Source organism: Vanellus vanellus (assembly GCF_965231255.1).
Source record: "Vanellus vanellus genome assembly, chromosome: 22".
Classification (NCBI taxonomy): Eukaryota; Metazoa; Chordata; class Aves; order Charadriiformes; family Charadriidae; genus Vanellus; species Vanellus vanellus.
Genome location: NC_138927.1, coordinates 7060644 through 7085148, shown reverse-complemented (window position 1 = coordinate 7085148; position 24505 = coordinate 7060644). Strand labels below are relative to the sequence as shown.

At 64.8% G+C, this 24505-nt stretch overlaps 3 protein-coding genes across 3 annotated transcripts; 1 reads left to right on the top strand and 2 right to left on the bottom strand.

Annotated features, from left to right (window-relative positions):
• The first annotated feature begins 992 nt into the window (after positions 1-992).
• On the top strand, positions 993-2320 carry SMIM12 (small integral membrane protein 12). The gene is made up of 2 exons (XM_082493967.1): positions 993-1018; positions 1266-2320. The coding sequence occupies exon 2, from the start codon at positions 1283-1285 to the stop codon at positions 1559-1561; it is 279 nt and encodes a 92-aa protein (XP_082350093.1). The 5' UTR covers positions 993-1018; positions 1266-1282; the 3' UTR covers positions 1562-2320.
• A 6172-nt stretch (positions 2321-8492) lies between these two features.
• On the bottom strand, positions 8493-11835 carry GJA4 (gap junction protein alpha 4). The gene is made up of 2 exons (XM_082494046.1): positions 11776-11835; positions 8493-10769 (listed from the first exon to the last, which is right to left on the bottom strand). The coding sequence occupies exon 2, from the start codon at positions 10746-10748 to the stop codon at positions 9717-9719; it is 1032 nt and encodes a 343-aa protein (XP_082350172.1). The 5' UTR covers positions 10749-10769; positions 11776-11835; the 3' UTR covers positions 8493-9716.
• Positions 11836-14979: 3144 nt separating this feature from the next.
• GJB3 (gap junction protein beta 3) lies at positions 14980-15786 on the bottom strand (the record flags this gene model as incomplete). Its single annotated transcript, XM_082494167.1, has 1 exon — positions 14980-15786. One exon carries the CDS (start codon positions 15784-15786, stop codon positions 14980-14982), a length of 807 nt encoding a protein of 268 aa, XP_082350293.1.
• Positions 15787-24505: the final 8719 nt, after the last annotated feature.

Below are 24505 nucleotides of genomic sequence, written 5' to 3'. Positions count from 1 at the left end.
TTTATTGTAACGAACCGCCGCAATTAATAAAGATGACTTTGGTTACTCTGGGCCAGCGGCCACCTCCCCGCAGGGACACGGCCGGTGCCGGGCTCGCCTTTCCCCCGTCTGCCGCCCCTTCCTGTCCGTGGGGTGGGAGAGGGGTGTCCGTGGAGTGGAAGAGGGGCTCTCCCTGGGGGTAGCTGGGGAGTGTCTGCGGGTCTCCCGTGGATCTCTGCCCGTGGGTCTCCCCGTGGCTCTTTCCCTGTGGATTTCCCCGTGTGTCTCCCTGTGGGCACCTGCGTGGATCTCCCCACGGCTCGCTCCCTGTGGGTCCCTCTCCCTACGAGTCTCTCCCTGTGCCTGTCCCCGTGGGTCTCTCCAGGTGGCTCTGTCCCTGGAGGTCCCTCCCTGGGGGTCCCTCCCTGGGGGTCACCCTCTGGGTGTCTCCCCGTGGCTCTCTGCCCCGTGGGCATCTCCCCGTGGGTGTCCCTGAGGTATCCCCTTGGGTCACCCCGTGGGTCTCTCCCTGTAAGTGTCCCCCCGTGGGTGTCCCCATGGGGGTCTCCCTGTGGCTCTCTCCCCGGGGGTCTCCCCAGGGGTGTCCCCCCGTGGGTATCTCTCCGTGGGTCTCCCCGGGGGTGTCCCCCGGCTCTCCCTGTGGATGTCCTCCTGTGGGTCTCTCCCCGAGGGTCCCTCCCAGTGGGTCTCCCCATGGCTCTTTCCCGGTGGATCTCCCCATAGCTCTCCCCGGGGGTCTCCCCGGGGCGGCTCTCTCCCCTGGGTGTCCCCGGGGGTCTCTCCGGGGTGTCCCCCCCGTGGGTATCTCTCCGTGGCTCTCCCCGGAGGTCTCTCCCTGGGTCCCCCCGTGGGTGTCACTCCTCCCGCGCCGCCGCTCCCGCGTCGCCCGCCAGGGGGCAGCACTGCGCCGCCGGCCCGCGGGGGCGCCTCTCTCGGCCGCGCTCCCGCCGCCGCTGACCGGAAGGGGCGGGGCGACGGCGGCGGCGGCAGCGGCGGAGGCGGAGGCGGCCGGGCCCAGGTGAGCGGGGGCCGCCCGGGAATCGCTCCGGCTCCGGCTGCGGGGGAGCCCCGCGGGGGCCGGGCGGGGGTCCCGGCGCGGCCCAGGCGGGTCCCGATTCCCTGGGGGTCAGCGCTGAGGCGCCGGTGCGGCCGTGCCCGCCCGAGCCTCGCCCGGGCGCTGCCAGGCCCGCAGGCCTCGGGCGCCGCGGGGGGCCGGGCCCGGCTTGTGACCGCCGCGTTTCGCCCCCCACCCCACCCCCGCCCAGGCGCAGCCCCCGTCGCCATGTGGTCCGTGCTGTGGGCGGCCGTGCGCTCCAAGGCCCCGTACGTCACCTTCCCGGTGGCCTTCGTGGTGGGGCTAGTGGGCTACCACCTGGAGTGGTTCCTCCGCGGCGACCCCTCGCCCGCTGCCGAGGAGGAGAAGAGCATCTCGGAGCAGCGGGAGGAGCGCAAGCTGCAGGAGATCGCCGGCAAGGACCTGACCAAGGTGGTGAGCCTGAAGGACAAGCTGGAGTTCGCCCCTCGGGCCGTGCTGAACAGGAACCGCCCGGAAAAGAGTTAATAAAGTTGTTTCAGCAAATGCGGTGCCCTGGAGCGACTGTCCTCGGGGCTGGGGCTGGCCGCTGGAGGGCTGTGTACTGCAGCACCATGCTGGGGACTCTCCTGTCACCTGCACATCTTCCACCAGCCCTCCTGTGCCGGGCCGTACCTGGGCAATACGCTGTGCCCACTGCTGCTCTTCACGTTCCTGGGGCCCTCCGGAGGGTCAGGGTTTGCCCACCCCATGGATGCACTCAAGACACAGCACCCAGACCTCCTCCTCTGTGGCAGAGCAGGCAGGGAACCATGCTTTGAAGGTGGAGCATGTTTGAAACTTCAGCAGTTCTCACCCTGTCCTGGCCCCTGAACCACAAACCCCTCTCAGCTTGCTTCCACCCGTGTCTCTCTAGGTTTGGTGTGAAGATAGAAGAAACTTGGATCTGAGTGACATGGGGTTGGGGTCAGGCTAACTGGCTGCTGCAGGAGGACCTGCTGTCCTGCTTACATCTCGCCTGTGGCTCTTCATGAACCCCGACCACAGCACCACACTACCATGTTACCCCCACTGGAGCGTGAGCAGCGGTGGAGATCTCTGAGGAACCCGTCTCTGCCTCGTCCCCAGGCTTCTCAGCGAGCAAGGGGGATGGGGGGCGGCGAAAGTCCTGGCCCTGCTTCTGTCATGGTGCTCCAAGCGTGGCGGTGTCTTTGGGCTGGTGTGTAGAGAATGGGGAGCTCTCTGCCCTGTGTGGGAACAGCCAGAATAAACTTCTGTCAGTCCTTGGGCCTGTGTGTCTTCTGCATCAGCACTTGGCCCTAACCTCGGCTTTGTGTTTCTGCTCCCTATGTTTTCAAGAGGCAACCCCTCTTGGTGGGAGAAATGCCATCGTTGTCCCAGGCTGGGCACTGACCTTGGGGCCTGGCAAGAGGGTGACAGACAGGAAGGAGGGGGAGGCACAGAAATTGCAGCCCATGCTGCAGTTGTGCCTGCCTCCCAGCTCCCCCGGCCACGTCATCCTCTTCCTTCGGCCTCCTTATCTAGACAAGAAGGGCTGTGGCCATGCTGGGTGGGGGCCCAGGGGATGGGGGGTCCCACTGGGCTGCTGAGCAGTGTCTTGCAGGAGAGGCTGTCAGCGAGCACTGGGGACTGGTGGCCTGTGTCCCTTCTAGCCTCGGGTGTCACCAACATGGTGGGACCAAACCCTGGCGAGAGCTGCCCAAGCAGGGTCAGCTGGTAACTGCTGCCGCTGGCTGCCAGCAGCGTGCCGGGGCTGAGCGGCCGTAGCTGGGGTTATCACTGCTTCTCTGCTTGTTTTTTCCCCTGGTGCCTGAGCGAGGCCTCACTGCTCCCCCGGCCCGGCCTTCCCCTCCCGGGGACGATAAATCTGTCGTCTGGTGCAAAGCCCTGAGGTCAGCAGCCAGTTCAGCGTTTCACATCGCTCCGTCCCACTTCCTCGGGGCCAGCTCCTGCCCTGCTGACAGCTTTACTGCTGGCGCTGCCCGGCTGTGTTTGCCTCCCGACCTGCTGTCCTCGGGCTGGATCGTGGCCCGGCACTGCCGGGAACTTGCAGGTCTTCGCCGTTGCGCTGTGCGGGAGCAGCTGTGGCTGGGTGAGAAGGTGCAGGAGGAGACTCGGAGTGATGCAAAGTCTGTCCCAGCCATGCATCACTGCCACCTCCTGCACTGGTGCTCATGGCACCTCTTGTGTCACTGCCCTGGTCCCCCTGGCAGGCTGGCACTGTCCTCCAAGGTAGACCCTGCCCTTGGCCTCTTGCTTTCCCAGCCTTGCTGTGGGGTGACGCTGGGCGACCACTGTTCCCTATTGTGTGCCGGGGTGGGAATGGTCCCGTCCCTTCCCCCAGCTGGGACCAGCCGGACCCAGCTCGGAAACGTCTTCCGAAATGCCTTTGTTCACCCCGCGACGGAGTGGCTCCCTCAGCTGTTTATAGCCCATTGATCTGCCTGTTCCCAGGACTGGCGGGCACAATCAGGCTTTGTCAGGGCCTCGCTGCCCCATTTCCTCCCCTGGGCCCAAGCGGTGTCGGTCAGTCGGTCGGGGGGGGATGCTGCTGCGCAGCACTGGAACAATGCCCTCGGGAAGGAGTGGTCTGCCACAGCGGCTGCACGGGCACCGATGACACCTGGCCAGGTAGCCCCTGCCCTGCTTCTGCTGCGGCTGCCTTGCTGGTCCTGCCATGTTTCCGTGTGTCTGGGGACTCCCGTCTGTCCCACGGCAGACACTGGCGTTGCTGCGGGGCCATGGATTCCTGGCAGGTGCTGGGGCAGGGGTGAAGCTGCTTCTCAGAGCCCGGTTGCCTTTCTCCTAAGCCCTCGGTGCCGTAAACCCACCCTTCCTCCCATTGAATCCCAACAATGTGCTGCCTGGGAAGCACCGGCTGGACAAGAATAGGAGCCGGCAAGCACTCAGGGCTGGGGTGAGCAGCCATGGTGGCTCACAAATAGTGAGAGGAAGCTTTGTTGAATAAGCCATTATGGCAAAAAACTGGCTTCCTATGCCTGCTCACAACTGCTCAAGCGCAAGTCCTTGGTCTGGTCCAGCACGTTTGTAATCCAGCTGTTGCCAGCACAGCACAGCTGGGTGCTGCAGCCGGAGTGTGGCGAGGAGCTGTGCCAGCAGCGCAGCCGGGGCCGTGTGAGGGGGGAGCCTGTCTCCAGGCAGGCAGTCCCACACCAGGCCCCGAGGCCGGCGTTTTGTGGGAGAGCATCCTCCCAGGGCTTGTCCGGCTTCGGGGCAGTCCCTGCGCCAGGGCCGGCAGCAGCTGCACTGTGCCGCAGGGCAGGGATTGAATCCAGCAGCTGCAGAAGTGCTGCCTGTCCCTGCCCAGCCCATGGTGGCTGTGCCCCAGGCTCGGAGGGAGCAAGCTGGCTGCCATGCTCTCGGCATGGCTCTGCTGCCTTGCTGTTTCCTCACCGCCACCTCCGAGGGCGGCTGCAGCCCCCGGGCTGACTCTCTGCCCTGCCGGGGGTCGGGTTTGCTCCCGGGGGTCCATTGGGAACAGCTCGTGAGAGGAGCCGGTGACAGTTCCTGGAGGCAGGATGCAGGGAGCGAGCTGGGGCTGTGGTGGGGCTGAGCAGTTCCCCAGCTCGCTGGGGGTCGGCCCCGGGGGACTGGGAAAGCTGCTGCACAGGCAGGGGCAGTGAGAGCCCCCCCCGGCCACCCGGCACGGCTCGGCACACCTGGACGGCCGCAGCGGACGTCCGGTTAGATCAGAGCGGGGATGCACCAGCTGCACAGGGCTGGGGACGCTGTGACCCTGTGCTGGCACAAGAGCTGATCAGAGCCATCGGTCCCCTTCCCGCAAGGCCCAGAGTGATGATGCTTTGGGGAGGAGAGGAGCGGTGCGGGGTGCTGGGGCCCCCAGGGACTCACACCGCCGTGTCCCATCCTGCAGCAGCACAGTCACCCCGGGACACCCAGGACCTGCATGCAGAGCGGTGTCCCTGCAGCCCTGGGCCACAGAGGGTGCTCACCCCAGTTGTACTGGAGAGCAAATGGTGCATTCCCCCCCCCCCCAGCATGTCCCCTGCAGTCCCTGGGGACATCTGCTCCCTGCCCGGCCAGCCGAGGCTGTTTCCCAGGCTCCATTTTTGCCCTTTTCCCAAGTGCAGCCGAGTCCTTTCCCAGACTCTTCCTGCCACGGCCCCACGGTGCAGGGCTGCCATGCCGTGCCCAACGGCTCCTTTCCATGGCTGGCAAAACCCCTGAAGAGGGGCTCCATGGCTGTGAGAGAGGAGCAGCTCTGCTGTACATTGAGATGCTCCCCCTGAGCCCTGGCCGGAGACAGCTACAGTGGGACACGTTCCCTTCCTGCTCAGCATCACCTCTTCTTGGTGCCCAGCCCAGGGCTGAATCCCCATCCCCAGCACCCCGGGCCCACCGTGGCTCCTTGCTTTTTGACCAAATCACCCACCCTGCACCAGAAAAAGCCCCTGAGCAAGTGGGCAGCAGCTTCTGCCCTCGTCATGCTGCACTGGGATGATGCCCTGAGCCGCTGGCAGGGGCAGGACCCATCCCGGGGTGGGCATGGGGTGCCGGGTGCTGGGGTCCTTTTGCCTCCATGCAAGGAAGCGGCCAGAGGGGAGCGACAATGTCAGGATGCGGGAAGTCGTTGGGGCTATTGAGCACGTTTCCTCCCGCCCGCAGTTCTCACACGGGGCTGTATTGTCTGCCTTGCCCGCGCGTGGAGGGCTAAATATAACCCCGCACTGGGGCCGGGCCTGTGGGAGGAAGGGAGCTGTTTGGGATTTGCTTTTCCTTCGTTGTGCGCTGCTGGCAGCGGCGCTGATAAGGGCAGGATTGTACCCGGTTTGGTGTTGCCTCGATGGTGGGTGCTGTGGGCACGGGGTGCTGGGGCTCGGGGGTCCATGCCTGGCCCAGGAGGGTGCTCCTGCCTGCGCCCACTCCCCCCGAGGGGCCATGGGAAATGGGGTGCTGGGGGCTATGGGCAGAGCCCGGGGCAGAGATAGAGCTCCAGCGGGATGGGGGCACCATGGTGTGGCCCCGGCTGGCATCCCCCTGCCCAGCCCTCAGCCCTTCCTCCCCTCTGAGCTGTGATTTTGCTCCCGCTGCAGCTCTTCCTGCGAGCGGGTCGGATTTAGACACTCGCTATTTTCTGTACACTGGAAAAGCTTAAAAATAAACTCCCTGGTGCTCGGCCAGCGCCTTGGGCAGAGCCTTGCAGGCGGGACATGCTGTGGCAGCCCTCACAGCTCCTCTCCCACAGCCCAGGGCAGGATAGTGCAGGGGGAGCCCAGCATGGTCTGGTCCCAACTGGGAGGAGGGCAGGAACCTCACTACAAATGCATGGCTGTGGGGCAGAGTCACTGTCGTGGGCTCCTGGGGGCTGTGGCTGGTGTGAGACCAATGTCCCCAGCATGAGTTGGGGTCCCAGGACTGGCAGAGCCACCCCAAAGCCTTTCCTGACTCACAGGGGTGCTCTAAGTGGCCCTCCCCAGCACCCTCCTCGCCTCCCCCAGCATCCTCCTGAACTGGTGGTGAGCCTCACCGAGGAAGTTCTGGGGGGCTGCGGCTGCGCCTTGGAAAGTACATCCAGCTTTGGGATGGGATAAACCCTACAAGGCTCTTAGGTGGGGGTACAAAAGCTGCTCTCCCTGAAAACCCATGCCGAGGGCACTGCCAGCATGGTGGTCACAGCCTGCGAGTGGCCACGGGAACAGCGCTGCAGTGCTCCCACCCCATGGCGGTGCCCGGGGCTCTCCACCATCCCGGCTCAGCGGCTGTGGTGGGTCCCAGTGCCCCCGCATCACGGCACATACTCAGGGCTGTGCTCGCTGCCCGTTGTCCCAGAGGTGCCCATGGGGACCCCCTCACCGCAGCCCCCAGGCTGCCCGTGCTGCTGCAGGGCTCAGCATCGTGGTACGGGGCCGGGCTTCGGGACAGCAGGTACCGTTCCCAGAAAGGGACCGGAGGGACCTGTTTACTCAGGAGGGAGCGCGGAGGTGTGAGAAAGGCCCTGTGTGTCCGGCCGGCTGCTATCTGTCGCCGGGCTGTGCCAAAGGGCTTCACCGGGACAGCCCATGCCCTTATCAGCCGCGAACTTTTATTTGCCTAAGGGCCGCCCGCCCGCCTTCTGGGGGGCTGCTGCCAACACCGGCCCCCGCTGCTGCCCTCTCCCCGGCCCCACCGTGCAGGTGAGCCCCTTGCTGTTGTTGTTGGCGTGCGGGTCCCGGCGGCGTGGGGTCACGCCGGCCGCCCCGAGCCGCCTTGTCACAACATGGGGAACAATAGCGGGACGCGGAGCTGTGTTTGCGCAGCGCCTGTGGCCGGGCACCGCGTCCAGGCAAGGGGGCTCTCGGCCGTCTTGTTTTCCACCTTGCAGGGCCGTTCGGAAAAGCGTGATGCTCCCCTGGTGCCAACAAAAATATCAGCCCAGGAGAGGGGAGGTGAGGGGGGGAGCGCCGCCGGCGGGTAAACACGCGGCGCGGCTGCACCGTTACCTTTCACACGGGCATTTCCTCCCGGCCGAGCACGCCGGGCCGCTCACCCCAGAAAGCCGCAGCGCTGCGGGGCTTTGCGGCTCTGCTCGTGCCTGGTGAGCACGGGGCTGTGGTCCCCCATTGCACTGGGGGGTCCTGGGGGCCCCCACCGGGCAACAGTGGGAGCAGGGCAGGGTCCCTCCAGAGATGTGGGAGTGGGACAGGGTCCCTCTGGAGGGGATCTCCCTCAGCACCCTCACGGAGGGCGCAGGGGAGGGCTGAGGGCTGGCAGTGCGCACCCCAGACCCCCAACCCCACGGGATTTCAGCCCCCCCATCCCCGTCAGGGTGGGGAAGCTGAGGGCGGGCTCGGCCACCAACCCGGGCTTAGCCACCAGCCCAGGCTCTGCACCAAGGGCAGTGCAGCCGGGTGCCTCCCTCTCCGCTTCCTCCAGCAGCCGATGGCGATATCACCCCGTATCACCCATATTTCATTTTCTCCAGGGTATTTTTAGTCCGTCCCACCCTCGCTGAAGAGGCCCTCGGCAGAGAGCAGCCTCGGCCCTGGGCTGGCTCGGCCAGAGAAACTAAACAACAGCCCCAGCCACATTGTGTGCCTTTATCTACTGCTCATTTCCACCTATTATGCAGCCGTGAGCGGCTCCACGGCCTCCGCCGGGTTTATCTGCGGCAGAGCTGGGGCAGAGAGGCTGCCTGCGGGGCCGAGCACTGCTTTGGGCCACCCAGAGCCTGCGCCACGACGGCCCTGTGACAGCCCCTGGGCTGAAGCCAGGCTCAAAGGGACAGGACACTACAGCAGGGGGATGCGTGTGTGTGTGTGCTTTCAGCGGGTGAGTGGTATGAGCAGCCCAACTGGAGCTCAGAGGGAGCCCACACTCACCCCCGGGACAGCGGCTTCCCTCTCCCTCGGCCCCAAAGCCTTACCCGCTCCCCCTCCCCGAGGCAGCTGCGTGAAGCACAATCACACCACACTTCGCCTTTTTCATTCATCCAACTTTATTCAACAAGGCGCAACACTGAGTCTGCCGGGAGGAAAGGAAACAGCCCTGAGGAGCAATGCCTGCCTCCCACACCCACCTCTGGGTCACGCGGGACCCACACCCCCTCCATCACAGCAGGACCTTCCCCCTTCACAGCATCGATGGGTTGGGGAAGTTGGGGCAACCGCTCTCGTGGCAGCAGTTGGTTCTTTGGTGTCCCCCCCAGCGCCTCAGCCCACAGCAGGAGATGACTAGTGCAAAGTAATAAAACCACGAACCCCCCAAACCAGCAGTTGCTAGGCTAATTCCTCCCCCCAAAACCCCAGGGCTCACGGGCGCATGGGCCGGGCTGGATACACCTCCCCAAATCCCCCACACAACCGCACCTTTAAGGCAGAAAGCTCTGCGCTCAGGCCAGCGGGTTAAAAATAACTTAGAGACGCACATCACATGGGAAAGGGTCCAGGGCCAGGAGGTGGCGGGGGGGGAAGGGGGGGCTCACACTCCCAGGGCACCCGAGTGGTGACCCTGTAGCCATCGGGCTCAGCCGGTCACTGCAGAGCCGCGGGTGAGCTCAACCCCCGCCGTGCCCCGTGGGGAAGGGGCAGCTCCACGGCAAACCGCGGGCAGGAGCCGCTGGCCACGCTGGCTCCCTGCCGGGGTCACAGGAACAGGACGGGGCTGGTGGCCAGGACCCATCAGCGGCTGCCCCAGCCCAGCTCCCCCCCAGCCCTCCCGGGCTCAGCCCACTCCGGGCAGAGGCGCGCGGCTTCCCACGGCCGCAGGTCCGGCTCTCACGCCGGCGGGGGCTCCGGCGAGCCCCGGGGTCCGGCCGAGCTGCGGCTCCCGAGGGGCGGCAGCCTCCCGCCACGGCCCCGGGGACAGCCTGTTCCCAGCCGCGGGGCTCCAGGGATTTCTCCCTTTCCCACGGCGAGGCACGCGGGACATGCCGTCCTGGGGAACTTTCTGCAGTTTCCTTCCTTGCAGGCTCTGTGGGGAAAACAGGAGAGAGCGGAGGCTCCGCTCCAGGGCGGCGCTCAGCCCCGCTCCTGAGCATCACGCCCCGGGGCAGGCAGGTCTCTGCGGGCACTGCCCCCGGAGCGGGGCTTGTCCGTAAGGCACAGCAGCAGGCAGGAGGAGGCAGCTGCCTGCCCACGGCCAGCACCTTTGCAGGCATGAGGGACGGGGAAGGTCCCCTCAGCCAGCCGGGTCCAGCCCGGCTCTAGACATACTGCTTTTTGGAGGCTGAGCTCCCGGGCCGGCTGCACAGCTTCTCCTCCGGGGCGGGGGCTTCGGCAGCCCTGGGGGCGTAGGGGTCCGAGAGGGGCCGGCTGCCGCTGCCCAGCGCCAGGTTCTCCTCGTTGTGGAAGTTGGCCCAGTTCTGCTCGCTGGAGAGCTTGTTGTAGGCCTGGTAGGACGGCGTGTGGCTCTCAGCCATGGGCAGGAAGGGGTAGTGCTTGGGCGGATAGGGACCTGAGACCATGTCGTCGGCAAAGGTGTCCTGGCTTGGGCCGGCCGGCACTGACACCTTCTTGATGTTGCTGAGCAGGTTCTTGCAGCAGAGGTGGAAGAGCTCCAGGAGGTTCAGGACTAAGGAGACCAGGCCCATCACCAGCATGAAGATGATGAAGATGCTCTTCTCGGTGGGGCGGGAGATGAAGCAGTCCACCTGATGGGGGCAGGGGTCCCTCTTGCACACGTAGCGGGGCACCATGGAGAAGCCATACAGGTACCACTGGCCAACGAGGAAGCCAGCCTCAAAGATGCTCTTGCAGATCACACTGATGATGTACGTCCACATCAGCGCCCCTCGGATCTTGAGCCGCCCATCCTCCGTCACGTAGATCTTGGACATCTTCTTCTCCACGGCTGCCAGGGCCTGCTCGATCTTCGGGTCCTTGCTGTGGATAGCCCGGAGCTCGCTCTCCTGTTGCTTCAGCTTCTCCTCTTTCCGGGAGAGATAGACAACGTGGCCAAGGTAAATCAGAGTTGGGGTGCTGACAAAGAGGAACTGGAGCACCCAGTAGCGGATGTGGGAGATGGGGAAGGCTTTATCATAGCAAACGTTGGTGCAGCCTGGCTGCTTGGTGTTGCACACGAAATCCGACTGCTCGTCGCCCCAGACAGACTCCCCGGCCAAGCCCAGGATGAGGATGCGGAAGATGAAGAGCACGGTGAGCCAGATCTTCCCGATCACAGTCGAGTGCTCCTGGACTTGGTCCAGCAGTTTCTCCAGGAAACCCCAGTCACCCATCTTCTAGGGAACCTTGTGTCTCTGGCAGCAGAGAGGGGAGGAAAGGGGAGCCAAGTCAGTTCTCTGTTTCCACGCCGGAAAGCACAGAGCAGATGAGGCTACCTAAACCCCAGGCTTTTTTAGGACACGGCTGCTCTGCAGTGGGTCCCAGCAAACCCACTGAGGAACACCCCACACCTGGGGGAAGGAGCCAGGCAGCATTTCTGAGCCCAGGAGTGTTCCTCCTACACCCCACTGCCCAGAGTGGAAACACTGGGCTGGGGGTGGAAGAGGCAGTGCAAGGAGTCGCCCGCCCCCAGCAGCACCCAGCCCACAGCACCCACGGCTTGTGGCTGTCCCAGCCTGCCATGACACAGCCCACGGTGAAGGGCTCACGGGCCGGCTGGTTTGGGGCTGCCCTGGGAGGTCAGGGCCACAGCAGCCAAGCGAGGGGGCACGGCGGGGGCTCACAGGAGCAGCCCAGATTTGCCTCTCCTACAGCCCGCTGCTCCGGCTTTACCGAAGTGCAGAGAGCCGCAGGGACGTGGGAGGGGAGCGCAGACCCCCGGGGTACAGCAGCCACCCCGACACCCCTTCAGGGCTCACCTCACACCGAGGGGACAGGTTCCAGCCAGCTCCCTTGCTGTGGGGCGATGGCACCCCAGCCCCAGCGTGCCCCCCCCTCGCCCAGGGCTTTCCGCAGCCCGGGGACCCCCCGAGACCACTCACCGCCCCAACGCGGCTCCGGGGTGTCTCGGCTTCACCCCCGGCTGCCGGCGAGCGCAGCCCGCATCCCCCCGCGGGAACTCAGCCCCGCAGCCCGACTGGAAGAAAAGAAGCGGCCACAGCCCTCACTCCTAATTAACCTCTGCCAATTAAGCAGGCGGAGGTGCCAGCTGGGCCGTTAAAGGGACACCCCGCCGCGGTGGGGCGAGAGGGGTGCCCCGAAAGCAGACAGCGGGTGCCAGCGGTGTCCCCAAGCACGGTGTCCCCGAGCGCTGCCCGATGTCCCGGGGGTCCCCGGGGGTCCCGGGGGCCGCTCACTCACCTCCGCCGCGCCGGGCACGTCCCGCCTGGCTCGGGCCGCGCTGGGTGTGAGCGGCCGGGCCGGACCGGGCGGCTCTGGCCTTGCGGGGCCCGGGGGGCCCGGGGGAGGAGCGCGGGCAGGAAACCGGGGGCCGGGGCTTAGCGCCGTGCCGCAGGTGTGCGGGGCCGCCCCGGCCCCGGCCGCTCCCCCTCGGCCGAGGGGGCGGCCCCGGCGGGGCGGGGCGGGGGGCGGTGGGTCGGCGGAGCACCGCCCGGCCGGGAGCCCCCGGGAGACAGCCGGCACCCCCCGGGGCTGAAGCCGGTGGGGAGCCGGCGGGGGGGCGGTGGGAAGCCCGCGGTGTCCCTGCCCGCTGGTCCCCGGCGAGCTGGGGGGACAGCCCGGTGGCCGGCACCGCCCGTGGCCGATAAGCCCGGCGGTGGCTGCGGCTCCGCCACCGGGACTAACCCGCTGAGCGGCGGAGGGACCCACCCGGGGCGCCCGGACCCTGCCCACGGGTGGGACCCTGAGCAAGTCACCCCCTTCCTGCGCGCCCCTAAAGCCGCCGCGATCGCGGGCGGGAGCACCGGGGGAGATGCCCCGGGGGGTGCGGTGGGGTGTCGCCGGGGATGCTCCGGCCCTCGCCCGCTCCGGCCCCTGCCCGCTCCGGCCGCGCCGCCGCTGCGGCGCTCGGCGGGTCCCCCCGCGGGTCGGTGCGGCGCGACGGGCGCTGGGTGGTGCTGGAGCCCCACCGGAGCCCGGCGCTGCCCCGGCCCCCGCGGCCACCGCCGCCTCCCGGGCTGAGCTGCGCCGGGGAGCCCCGGGCTGCCACCCGGCACCAGGTTTTAAGCGGAGCTTTGCTGTCGGGGGGCTCAGAGGGAGGGTTGCGGGGGGTGCGGAGACACCGCAACAAGGAGCGGGGACAGCGGGTGGGCAGATGCTCATATTTCATGCACAGGTTTAAGTCCTGCTGACTTCGGGAGTGGGGGGCAAAAGCCCTGCGTGTGCTCCCCCCCCGCCCCCCGGAACACTGTCCTGCAGTGGCTGCAAAGGGTTGGCACACTTGGCACGGGCTGCGTGGGGCCAGCCGAGGGCTACGGGCTTGGGCTCTCAAAACCAGAAACTGGGCCAGTCCGCACACACAACTGGGAGCTGCCGCCTCTCCCACACCGAGATGTGGTATTTCCTCCTCACAGGCAGTGCCGGGGCTGAGCAGAGGGCAGAGCCGGAACAGCTTCATTATATTTAATATAAAATAATTGTTGTGCTTTAGGTAACGCCCACGAGCCGCTCCATGCCGTGGCACCAGGGTGCTGCAGAGCCCAGTGCCCATCTCCCAGCTGGTCCACCATGAATACTGCTTCCTCCTCCCACCACCCCTGGGTTGGGGCTGCCCAAGCAGCACAGTCCCCTCTTGGTGCCTGTCCCCAAGTGATGCTCTGCGCCCCACCAGCCCTCAATGGGTGGAAACAATCCCATCTGGGGACCTGCTCCAAAACCACAAAGGAGCCTGCAGATGTGCCAGCTCCCATGTTGCTTTACCCACCAGGAGGACTATGCCCAGCGTGGGCTATAGCCCCAGCGGCCACAGGCCACCAGTGAGCTGTGCAGGTGTCCCAGAGCAGACCTGCACTGGTGTCAGAGCCGCTTCCCGGTCAGACACCTTGTGCTGTTCAACCTCCCAGAGCATCTTTCCTCCGGCACAGGTTGCCCCATGCCCAGGGCTGGCACCACAGGTGACATGGTGCTGAGATGCCCATGGGAGCAGCCCGTGCTGGAAGCACTCTTTCCATGTCCTGGCACAGAGACACGTCACCCTCCCGGCAGTGTGGGTGCTGCTGTCACGACCTCTCGCACGAGCCCCGGCTGTGTCAGTGCACACTGCGACACGCTTATGGGTCTGGGGGAGCATGGGCAGGCCGAGCAGAGCTGGAAACACTGCTGGCCGGAGCGCCAGCAGACCCTCCGCGTAGCGCTGCTTAAGGAGAGATTAAATGGAAATCATTTCTATTTATTGTAATATTTATCAAGGTTTAGTAAATAATTGATGCTGATCCCTCCTTGATTTCCTTGGGGGCCAGCGTGCGGTTCTGGTGAATTAAAGTTTAACGACGCGTGACAAGCCGGGAGGAGGCAGAACAGGCAGACGCCAGGTACGCCGGCCCCGCAGCTCGACCCGTGCTGCCCTGGCTCCTGGGGAACCTCTCCAAATCCATTTCTTCTGGCCTCACCGGTCCCCTCTATTTACAGTGTGCAGAGCAGATCCAAGTGTCTACAAACAGCGCGGTGTTTCTTGGCCCTTTGGATCCGCAGCTGATGCTCTGGGTGACACGTCTGTCTGAGGTGAGGGGAGACACAAAGGCACCGAGGGGAGCAGCAGAGCCAGCAAAGCCATTTGGGCAGGACATCAGCACTGTGCTTGCATGAGCAAAGGGGGAAAAGCTGCTCCTGCCCCAGTGGGCAAACTGGGGACCGTCACCACGCTGGGTGACACCAGCCCTCACTGGGCAGCGACCGATGCATTCGTACCCAGCATGGAAGCAGCAGAGCTGGAGGACCCAAAAGAAGCTGTTGGGACATGGGAGTCCCCATGCTCCCGCCAGCCCCAGTCTGGTGTGCCCTCCAAGCTGAACGGCATCATCCCTGCAGCTTTCAGCTGGGCTCGCTGCCGGACACGACAGCACTGGCTGCCACGGTGGTGCCGGCTGCTCGGTGTCTGTGCGGCGGTGTGATGTCCAAGCCCTGTGGCACCACTGCGTGCAGCCCGCAGAGCTCCAGGGATGCCCTCGCCTTACCTGCATCTGCTCGGGCACCCACGGGCCTCTCTCATCAGGGGGCTTTAGTTTGTTGGGCTTAAGTTATTTTTCACACGGGTCGACTCTTGAGGACTTGGGGACTTGGCAGGCTTGAAAAGCTGCTGGGCCAAGGGGAAGGCGAACTGGCTGGGACAGGCGAGCTCACAGCTCCTCTCCTCTGTGGAAAGAAGAGAAAACCTCAGGCATGGCCCCAGGCAGCCGGCACCCACCTGCCGCCGAGCGTGCCCATGCCACTGGGACACCCGGGGACATGCCCACAGCCCCAAACGTGACTTCCTGTGGATGTGTCTCCCCCCCTTTAGAGTCATCGAGGTCCTGGCTGGAGAGTCTGGTGATGGCATCACCAGCGGCCACCTGTGGGGCCAGCCATCCCTGGACACCTCTCCCTCCCTCTTCCCCTCCCACCACCCCATCAGGTGGCAGTCAGGTTGGGATCTGAGGCCCAAAGGGGTGCTACACACCTAGTTTGGGACTTGTTGTCCTTCTCCTCCGTCTTGAGGTGGCACCGGCAGGTGGAGGCCTTGCTGTAGCTGGCAGAGCGCTTGGTGGACTTCTTCCACTTCTGCGCACTCCTCACAACCCGCTTGAAGATGAGGTAGAAGATCTCACAGACGGTGAGGACGATGCAGATGGAGGAGGCTCCAACCATGAAATAGGTGAAGACTCTTTTCTCGGTTGGCCGAGCTATATAGCAGTCTACAGTGTTGGGGCAGGGGTCCACGTTGGAGCACTTGACCAGCCGTGGCAAGTCGAAGCTGTCCCACATCTTGTGGAGGAGGTAGAGGAACAGGATCTCGATGATAAGTTTGAAGAAGAGGCTGAGCAGGTAGGTCCACCACAGCCCACCATGCTTCTTGCCCGTGTTGCTGTAGAGCTTGGGGCAATTCTCCCCATTCTTCTCCCGGTTCTTCTTCTCGCGGTCCTCCCGGTAGGCCACGTGCATGATGACCAGGAGGGAAGGGCAAGTGACGAAGATGAGCTGCAGGGCCCAGAGGCGGATGTGGGAAATAGGGAAGAAGTGGTCATAGCAGACATTGGTGCAGCCCGGCTGCCGCGTGTTGCAGTCAAAGTCCTTCTGCTCGTCTCCCCACACGCGCTCGGCCGCCACCACGTAGACCAACACACGGAATACAAAGACCACGGAGAGCCAGATGCGGCTGAAGGCCGTGGAGTACTTGTTGACCCCGCTGAGCAGCGCCTGCAGCGTTTTCCAATCCATGGTGGCCGGCGGAGGCCAGAGTCACCCAACCTGGAGAAACAGCAGCAGAAGCGGTGGGTGAAGAGTGATGGGAGACTGCAACGGGGCAGCTCATCTCTCGCTGCACTTAATCTCATTGACCCCCACAATCTCTCCCTCACCATGTTACACTCATTTGGGGTGGGGGGACCACCCCACTGGTGGGCAGTAAAGCCCAGCCCCGCACTCTCCCGGTGACAGTCAGGGGTGACTCAACCTCTCTGCACTTCCTTCTGACGGAGGCTTTGCCGTAAGGGATGAGCCACCCAGCCACGTCCCTGCCACCAAGTCCCCGGCCTGACTGCGCATGGTGGTGTCAATTGGCAGCGCGATGCCCTGGAGCGCGCCAGGATCAACACAAGGGGAGGCCGTGCCGGGGCGGCAGGCGGGGACGGCTGTGCAGGGCGCTTGGCGTGTCAGTGAAGGAAAGGCTTGTGGGGACGCCAGCCCCGCGAGCTGGCAGGTCCCTTGGGATGGGGGTGGGAGGGGACCCCACGGCGCATTTCCATCCCTGACTGTGTCTTCCTTCTGCCCCGCTGCCCACAGGGGCACGTGCTGATGCCCGCCGGGATGGACCCCCAGTGCCTTGCCGACAGCCCCTTTCTTGGCTGCCCAGCACTGAGGCACAGGGCACTGGTTGCTTTGTGTTCCCCCGATGCATCAGGGCCATGGTGGGAAGGACAGGGGGGCAACGGGAGCCCCACCGGTACAGTGGGAGCCCGTGGGAAAGCACCCGGGCAGGGGCAGGACTGAGCTGGGTCCCCACGGGGGCAGCACCAGACCGGCACAGCTCCCGGTCTGCGCTCCCCGGGCTTGTCCCTTTCCCTCCCCAGGGTCTCGTGTGGCTCAGCCACGCTCCCCCGCATGACCTCCACGAGCGTGTTTTGGGGATGGATGGGGACCTTTACCATTAGGGCAATTCCAGGGGATCCCAGGCTTGGTCCCAGCTGGTCCCAGCCTTCCCTGAGCCTCAGTTTGATGGGTAAAATGGGCTAAACTGGCCACCGTGCTTTCCTAATGCTGAGAGCTGAAGGGGAAGCGGCCGCTGCAGAGCTGGGATGCCGGGACACGCCAGGGACCGGTTTTCTCTCTCGCAGAGAGACGCCCGAGGCAGCCCGAGCACGGGCGAGAGCGGGGCTGCTGAAAGCGAGAGTCCGTGCGTGTCACCGGCGCGTTGCCCTGGTCGGCACCCTGCTCCCGGCGGCATTGCCTGCAGCGCCAAGGCCCCGCGCCGGCCAAACCGGCTCCGCGGCTCAGCCTGGAGCTGCCCCGGTGCGAGGAGGGCGGTGTGCTAAGCCGGACCTGGAGCTTTACTGCCGCCTGGATTTACAAACCCCGGGTGATTTTTACCCAGAGGTGAGTTGGCACTGTTGACTCTGTGCTGTCAGGGTGTCTCCTGTGCCAGAGAGCTTCACAGGGCGGCGGGCTGGGTCCGTCCCTGCACCGTTGGCTTTTAAGGAGTTGCTCTGAGTAACGCACACCACCGCTGATGGGAGTGCGGGGGGTTTGCAGTGTGGGGGTGACGACCAGAGCGAAGCACCCCACGATGCCGGGGTAAGCCGGGAGCACCGAGCCCCGGAAGAACAGAGCCGAGCACCAGCAATGCTCGGAGGAGACTATTTGCAGCCTCTCTGCGTTTGCAAGGATTAGCCCGGTTTTGCGAGGAACTGCCAGGTTTTGCGGGTCTGTGCCCGACGGCGGGGACATGCTGCAGGACAGCCCCTGCCGTGCCGCAGGAATGGTCCCTCTGCTGCGGGTCTGCAGCGCCGGGCGCCTGCACGGCTCCAGCAGAAGGAATGTGCCAAAGCCCCGCGGGAGCCGCGGCTGGCGCGGCAAGTTGGGGCCAGGGCCGGGACAGCCGGGGGACCCCGCTCACGGCTGGGGAGGTGGCACCGCTGCCGGCAAATGGGGAAACTCATCCCAAATATCACCAGCCCCAATTCCTGCGTTTTCTACAAGAGAAGTTTTGCATAAGAAAAATACGAGGTTTTTTTTTTCAGATGAATGCTTTGTTTCTGGCTGTTGAAGATCCCACCTGGGGAGCGCGGGATGGCCCAGGGGCAAACGCGCTGTTCCAATTTCAGGCCAGATCAAAAGCTTCGCTCAACCCCAAATGCTAATTCCTTCAATCCCACCTACTCAGGTCAAGCAGTACCGCACACTCGCCATCCCACTCCCGTGGAGCCGCTGCCCACTGCCGACCCGGTGCCCTCCGAGATGTACCTGGAAGAGGCTCAGGCTCCTTCCGCGTTCACCGGGGGCTGCGGGGTGGGAAGTGCCCAGAGCGGGGCATGGCCGGGGGTGCGACAGTGCACAGGTGATCACGGTCCCCTCATTCGGGGAGAGCTGTGTGGCACGACGAGGTGTCCTGGGGCTGCAGGGAAGGAACAGAGCCTGGAGCGCTGCCTGGAGCCCACGGGGCTGCTTGGAGCCTGTCCCTGGCCAGGTCCACCCCATAGCGAGCCCCGAACCTGCTGCCACACTCCCACACTGCTGGTCCAGGGACGCACCGAGAAGTGCGGCTGAGCCGAGCGGTGCCACGCTGGGGTCTTGTGCCAGCATGCGCCGAGCGCCAGTGCAGCACCTCTGCCCTGCATACCTCTGCTCTCCGCCTCGTCCGAAACCAGGAGAACCTCCACCCGGCAGACCTGCGGCAGCGAGCCAGGGTGGGGGGCGATGGCAGCGCTCCTGCCCAGCCCTTTCCCCTCCTCAGCCGAAAGCTGGTGCCGACGGCGGAGCTCACAGCCCCTGCATGTCCCCAGGGCCAGCGTCCCCTCGCCAGCCGGCCAATTCACCCGTGTCCCACCTCCAGGGACCCGCATGCGATGCCGCTCAGCACCCACCAGCCCAGTACCCACCTGCCTGGCTCAGCCCAGCGCGGGCTCTGGCCATGGACCCGCGGCAGGGTGGGAAGGGGACGTGAGCTCCGCGCCGAGCCCCGTGCCGGGGTGTGTTGCGCGGCGCCGCGGCGGCCCCGCAGCCCAGCCGGCGCTGGCGGGTAGCCAGGCGGAGCAGGGGCAACACCGCGGGCGCACACGGCTCTGCCTGCAGCACCGGTTTGCCTCCCGTGAAGCCCGGCACCCTCACCAGCCCCCAGCGTGCCAGCCTGCTGTGTCACCGCTGGGTCCTGCCCTGCGTGGGTGCTGGGCGTTGGGCCCGAAAGCGCCCAGCTCTTCCCTGGGGTGCACGCTCAGCAGAGTGGGGCTGCGCATGTTCTCCTGGGGGGGGCTCAGCCTCTTTCGGTCCCTGGGGAGGGTGGTGGGATGGAGGAGCAGGGCCTGGGGTGGCCGTTCCCGCTCCTTGCCCTGCCACGCTGTGCCATCCCCTGTGTCACCCCCCGGTGCGCAGTCCCGTGGGTCAGGGACGTTGGCACTGCCTGTGGGGTGCCAGCGTGGCACTGTGCGCTGTCGGGGTCCCCACCTTCTGCCACCTAACACAGCTCCCACCTGCACCCCGTTAGCACCGCGGGGTCCGCTCCGTCCCCCCGCAACCTGGAGGTCCCCAGCAGCCCTGTGAGCACCCCCCGCCTCGGCGGTACCTGCCCAGCCGGTCAAAGGACACGGGGAGGTGGCCGGATCCAGGCACCTTTCGGAGCGGGGAAGCTCTGTCCCGGCTGTGTCGTCCGCAGCCCTCCTGCGTGCCCGGGTTTTGTGCGCAGCGCTGCGCCTGTGTGGGGAGGGGAAAGGTAGTTTGTTCCGTTCCCAGTAACTGGGTGAGTCTGGCAAACAGCTCCTGTAGAGGTTCTTGTCTGCGCACATGCACACACACGCTCGGGTTGAACAATAAAGGCACGTCAAATCCTGCAGCGGGATCAACGGAGCCGGATTCCTCCGTGAGCGACGCCAGCGGCTCCTGCCCAGGTGATGCTCCGTCCCCCGCAGGGGCGGCTCTGGGTACTGCAAACCCGGCAGCAAACTCTGGGCAGGACCGGGGCGAACGGGGACCGGCACCGGGCTCACACCGTCCCCCCAGCTGTGGATCAGCCAGCAACCATCACAGATTACGCAATTATAACCCACTCTTTAAATGATTTTGCCTTAGTAATAGTTTTGCAACAGCTCATCGGTATCTCCGACCTACAGCAACCTGCAGCCACCGCCCTGCCGGCACCGGGGCGTCCTGGATGAAACCTTTCCCAAAGAGTGGCCCAGAGCGGGTGGCCGAGCGTGGCAGCGGCGGTCCCTGCAGCGGGACCCTGCCCTGCCCGCTGCCTCCCATCCCATCCTCCTGGGACCCGGGATGTGTCCCTAAGGGGACCGTCCCTCTCCCCGGAGCGCCGGTGGCTCCCAGGAGGCTGTGCCAGCCCCTCGCTGCCCGGGCGGAGGGGTGCCCCGCTCAGCCTCTTCCCCCAGAGCAGCCCCGTTTCACACCTCTGCAGACGTGGCCCGGGCAGGAATGCGTTTCCGCTCGCCCGTGGTTTATGCGGCCTCTCGGCTGCCCCGCGGCTTTCCCGGCATCGCTCCGGCACACCCCAGGGCCGAGCGCTGCGGGGCATTTTCCCAGGCGCTCCCTGTCCTGTCCTGCGGAGCTCCACGTGGCGCCTCGCCGGGGCCACCCCTCCCGTGGGGACAGGTTTGAAGGGCCCCGCCGGGTGCTCGATGCTGTGAGAGGTTTGCTCCCCGCACTCGTGGTGGACAAGGAGCTCCTCACCCAGCAGCTTTTTGGCTCCAGGAGGTGAAACGCAGTGTGGGGGGTTTTGCCGGGCGGGGGACATGGCAGGGAGAGGCCACGGGAACGGGACCCAAAGCAAACCCTGGTGGGAGCCCGGGGGTGCGGAGCGGGGTGAGCCCGGAGGAGGCACCCTCAAAGGGAGGTCTCGGGAGCAGCCGGGAGCCTCCCCTCACCCAGGAGCTGCCTTTGCACGGTCCTATCGGCGGCATCAGGAATTTAAGCTATGTTGTTGTAGAGAGCCGGCGTGGCAGGAGCCCCGGGAGGAATCGGGGGGGCTGTGGCCTTCGAGAGGAAAAACCCAGGAGAGAGGGAAGACGGTGGGAACCACCGGCAGGGCTGATGTCTTGCGAAGGCAGCAGCTCCCTGCCCCACGGCAAAAGTCTGCAAGGGCCGAGAGAAGAGCGGGGCTGGATCCCCCCAGCAGCCTTTTACCTGCAATTTTGGCATTTCAGAGGAGGCCACGTGGCCATGGCGAGAAAGTTCAGGTGCCTTTTGGCACGAGCAGAAGATTTCCCCTAAGGCAGTTGGGTGGGGAAGGGAAACACCCCGTCTTTTGCAGTGTTTTGCAGCGTTTTGCAGCGCTGAGCTGTGTAGTTGGGCGTCCCAGCAAAGGGCAAAGTCCCTGCGCCCCCTCTGCCACCCCTCTGCCGGCTGATCCGGTGCGGGCACAGGGACAAGGTGCCGACACGGTTCTGCAGCTCTCAGCACCAGGCAGCCCTTGGAGGAGCATCAGGTACACGCGCAGGCATGTCACCCCGCTGTCACCCCACTCCGGCTCAGTGGGGTGACGGGTGAATGGCTTCAGTGCCAGATGTGAGTACTAAAAACACCCAGTGACTTCCAGCAGCCCAACCCTGGGTTCTCCAGAAAGGAAAAAACCAAGCCGCGGAGCAGGCGGCCGCCAAACCAGCAGGAAAACCTCAAAGTCTCTTTAAAAGGGTCTTAAATGGAGCATCGCAGGAGGCTGCACTCAGCCGCCCGCCGGGGCTTGGACCCAGCCCTGCCTTTGATCTCCAGCTCCCTGCCTGCGACACCATCCCGGCCGTCCTGCTCCGGGGCCGTGTCCCTGGGGAGGAGACCTCCTCCGCAAGCGCCGGGACGCAGGAGTCACGGGAGCCTGGGAGCCGGCAGCCGGGGCAGCCGTGCGCTCCGGCACGCTGGATGTAAATCAAAGAGTTTCTCTTCGATTCCCAGCAAACAGGGGGGTATTGGGCAGGGGAGAAACAAGCCCCCACTGGGAAGGAGAAGCTGCCCCCGACCTGTGCCACCAGGCACGCGAGGCCCTCCACATCCCTAGCTGGGCTGGAGTGAGCGATGGGTTTGTTTTAAATCCCCTCTCCCCAAATTTCAGGGGGCATTCCGGGCACCCCACAAACAAATACAATCCCCTGTATGATGACGCAAAGCCATATTCAACTTTTATTGTGACATCCCCCAGTTTATTTGCTTTACCACCGACACCGGTCCTGCCTCTCAACCCCACGCTCCGCGTCGCCGGGGCGGCGCAGCCTCCAGCCCCCCGTGTCCGCAGCACCAGCCGGGGCAACCTCGGCTCCCATCGGTGCAGAGCACCGAAGCTCATCGGGAAGGAGCAGCCAAACGCTCCCTTTTGCCCGGCCGGCCGCTGCTGATCCCAAGCCCGCACGGTGCAAGACACCCGGAGCCTTGCGGAGCGGCTGCGGCGCTTGCGCGGAGCGAGATAAAGCAGCACAACAAGAAATGGCAACCGGATGGTCGGGTCTCTCGCAATGGGCTGCGGCTGTGGTGGGCGGAAGCGGGGCAGGCGGGCAGGGTGGGTGCTCTGGGTCTCAGCTCTGTGGCGATCAGCACTTGCAGCTGGGGAACACCTCGGGGTTTTGCTAATCGAGGACAGCCTTGATCAAGAGCGGCCAACCTTGCTTGAAAACAAACAGCCCAGCCCTGGCTCTCTAAATCACAGGCAATGGCTTGCACACAAAGAACAGCTTGTATCCTCTGACATTAAAGGCTCCGGTAAAGAAAATAATTTTCAGGTGGCTAATCCAGCAAGCACAGCAGGCAGAGCGGACAGATGGAAGGCAGAGTTCAGCACAGCTTCACATAAAAGAGAGGGAAGAAATCCACCTGTCCGTCACCATCTGCCTCCCTTACCCCAACGGTCTCCAAACTCACCGGTGCCTTTGCAAGGGGCCACCGTGTGCCCAGAGGGACCCGGGCCGATGGCAGGGATCCCCCCAGGGCTCCTCCACCATCCTCACCCTTGTGGGGTGGCCGGTCCAGTCCCTGCGCTCCCGTCCGGCAGCACTGCCTGCCCTCGGCATCCCTCCGGCCACAGCGGTCCCTCTACGGTCCCCCCCACCAGCACAGCCAGGCTGGTGCCTTTCCCCAGGGTGGGCTGTGGGAGGGAGCTCGGCTTTGCCCACCCAGGGTCTGAGGGTGGGAGATGGTTTATTGGGTCAGGTGTGGTGCAGAGCGGCAGTAGCTGCAGTGACCGGCCCCGCTCTGAAAGGACACGGGGTGATGGCATCTCCCCCTCCCCGGGCCGCTTCCTTTGCGGCAGAGCCCGCGAGTGCTGGGGCTGCCGGTGCTCATGGAAAAAATAATAATCGCACCCTCTAAATAAAGCGAAACCAGTAACAGATCGAGCTGCATGTTCAATGCTAATGTTACTTATGAGTGCATTTGCCATGAAATTATTGTTAATTATTCATCCCAGCTAATGCTCAGTTACTGTTGATGGCCTTAGAAATTGCAGTACCGCCTGAGCCACGGCAGAACGCGACATATTACAGCAATAAACAAGATCATATTCTGCCATTTAATGTTATTGTTTAATCAATGGTTGGGGTGTTTTTCCTCTCCTGTATTCGGCTGTTTTGCTCGGGTGTTTTTCTCTGGCCAGGCAGGAAGAGCCGGTAGCCCACGTCGGGCTCTGCCGGCCCAGCCGGATCGTCACCCCCACGCTTCGCTGCCGTGGCTGCCGCACCGAGCGCCTGCTCTTGTCCCCACTCAGCTAATGAGTGCTATTAATGACAATCGCATCAGTCTGAAATGGCCCTGACACCTGCGGTGCTGCTTACGCAGGGTGAGGGGTTCCCCGGGGGCTCGAGGGCACCCGTCCTGGCTGCCCCCTCTCCCCACCACCTCCGAGCTGGTTTGAAAGGTTGTGACATATTTAAATCTCCCACCTGCAGGTCCCGGGGATGTTCACACCTCTGGGTGTGCCCGCCTGTGCCCAGCAGCCCATCTTAAATCAAGAATTTTTTTTTTTTTTTTTTTTTAAAGGCAGGGATTGCAGGGAGATAATTAAGCTGTCCTCCTTGCTCGCCCGCATCCAGCGCCTGGTGAACGCAGCAAGAGTTTTGTTGTTGACTTGCTGGGTGCAAGGACAAGCCCTTCCCCAGGCAGCACAGACCTCCTAACACCCCGTGCATCCCAAAAGCCACCCGCTCGGCCCCGGCGTTCCCCCTCTCTGGCCAAAGCCATGGCTCATGCCCAGCTCCAGGGGCCGCTCCAATTGTCAGTGGCTTTTCTCCAGCAGACCCGACCCTGCAGCCAGTGGTTTGTCACCGCGGCTGCTCCGAACCCAGCCCGGAGGCGGCCGTGGGAGCGATGCCTTTCCCGGGGTGATGCAGCCCCGACTCCCCTCTCGGCAGCGTTTTGCCCAAGGAGCAGGAGAACAACCGCTCTGGCCATCGCTTCTCAGGGACAGACAATTTTATTCATTGCAAGGCTTCCCTCAGGACCAGCGACGCCAGCCCGGCTGGGACGGGCTCGACCTCCGGCCACCGCTGCTGCTTCACAGCCACCGCAGAGCTGCTTGTCCCTGCCGGCTCTTGGGGACCACGCATGTCCTACAGCACTGGGCTTACCCCAAATTCAGCAGAATGATGCAACGTGCCTTCCCCAGGATGGGAGAGGCAGAGAGCCCTCAGGCACAGCCCAACTCCGGGGTGCTGCCGCCCCCCGCGCTCCTGCACCGGGGAAGAGGAGGAGGAGGAGGAGGAGGGTGCAGGGCAGGCGAGTGGCTCCTGCCTTCTCCCGGGCAGCT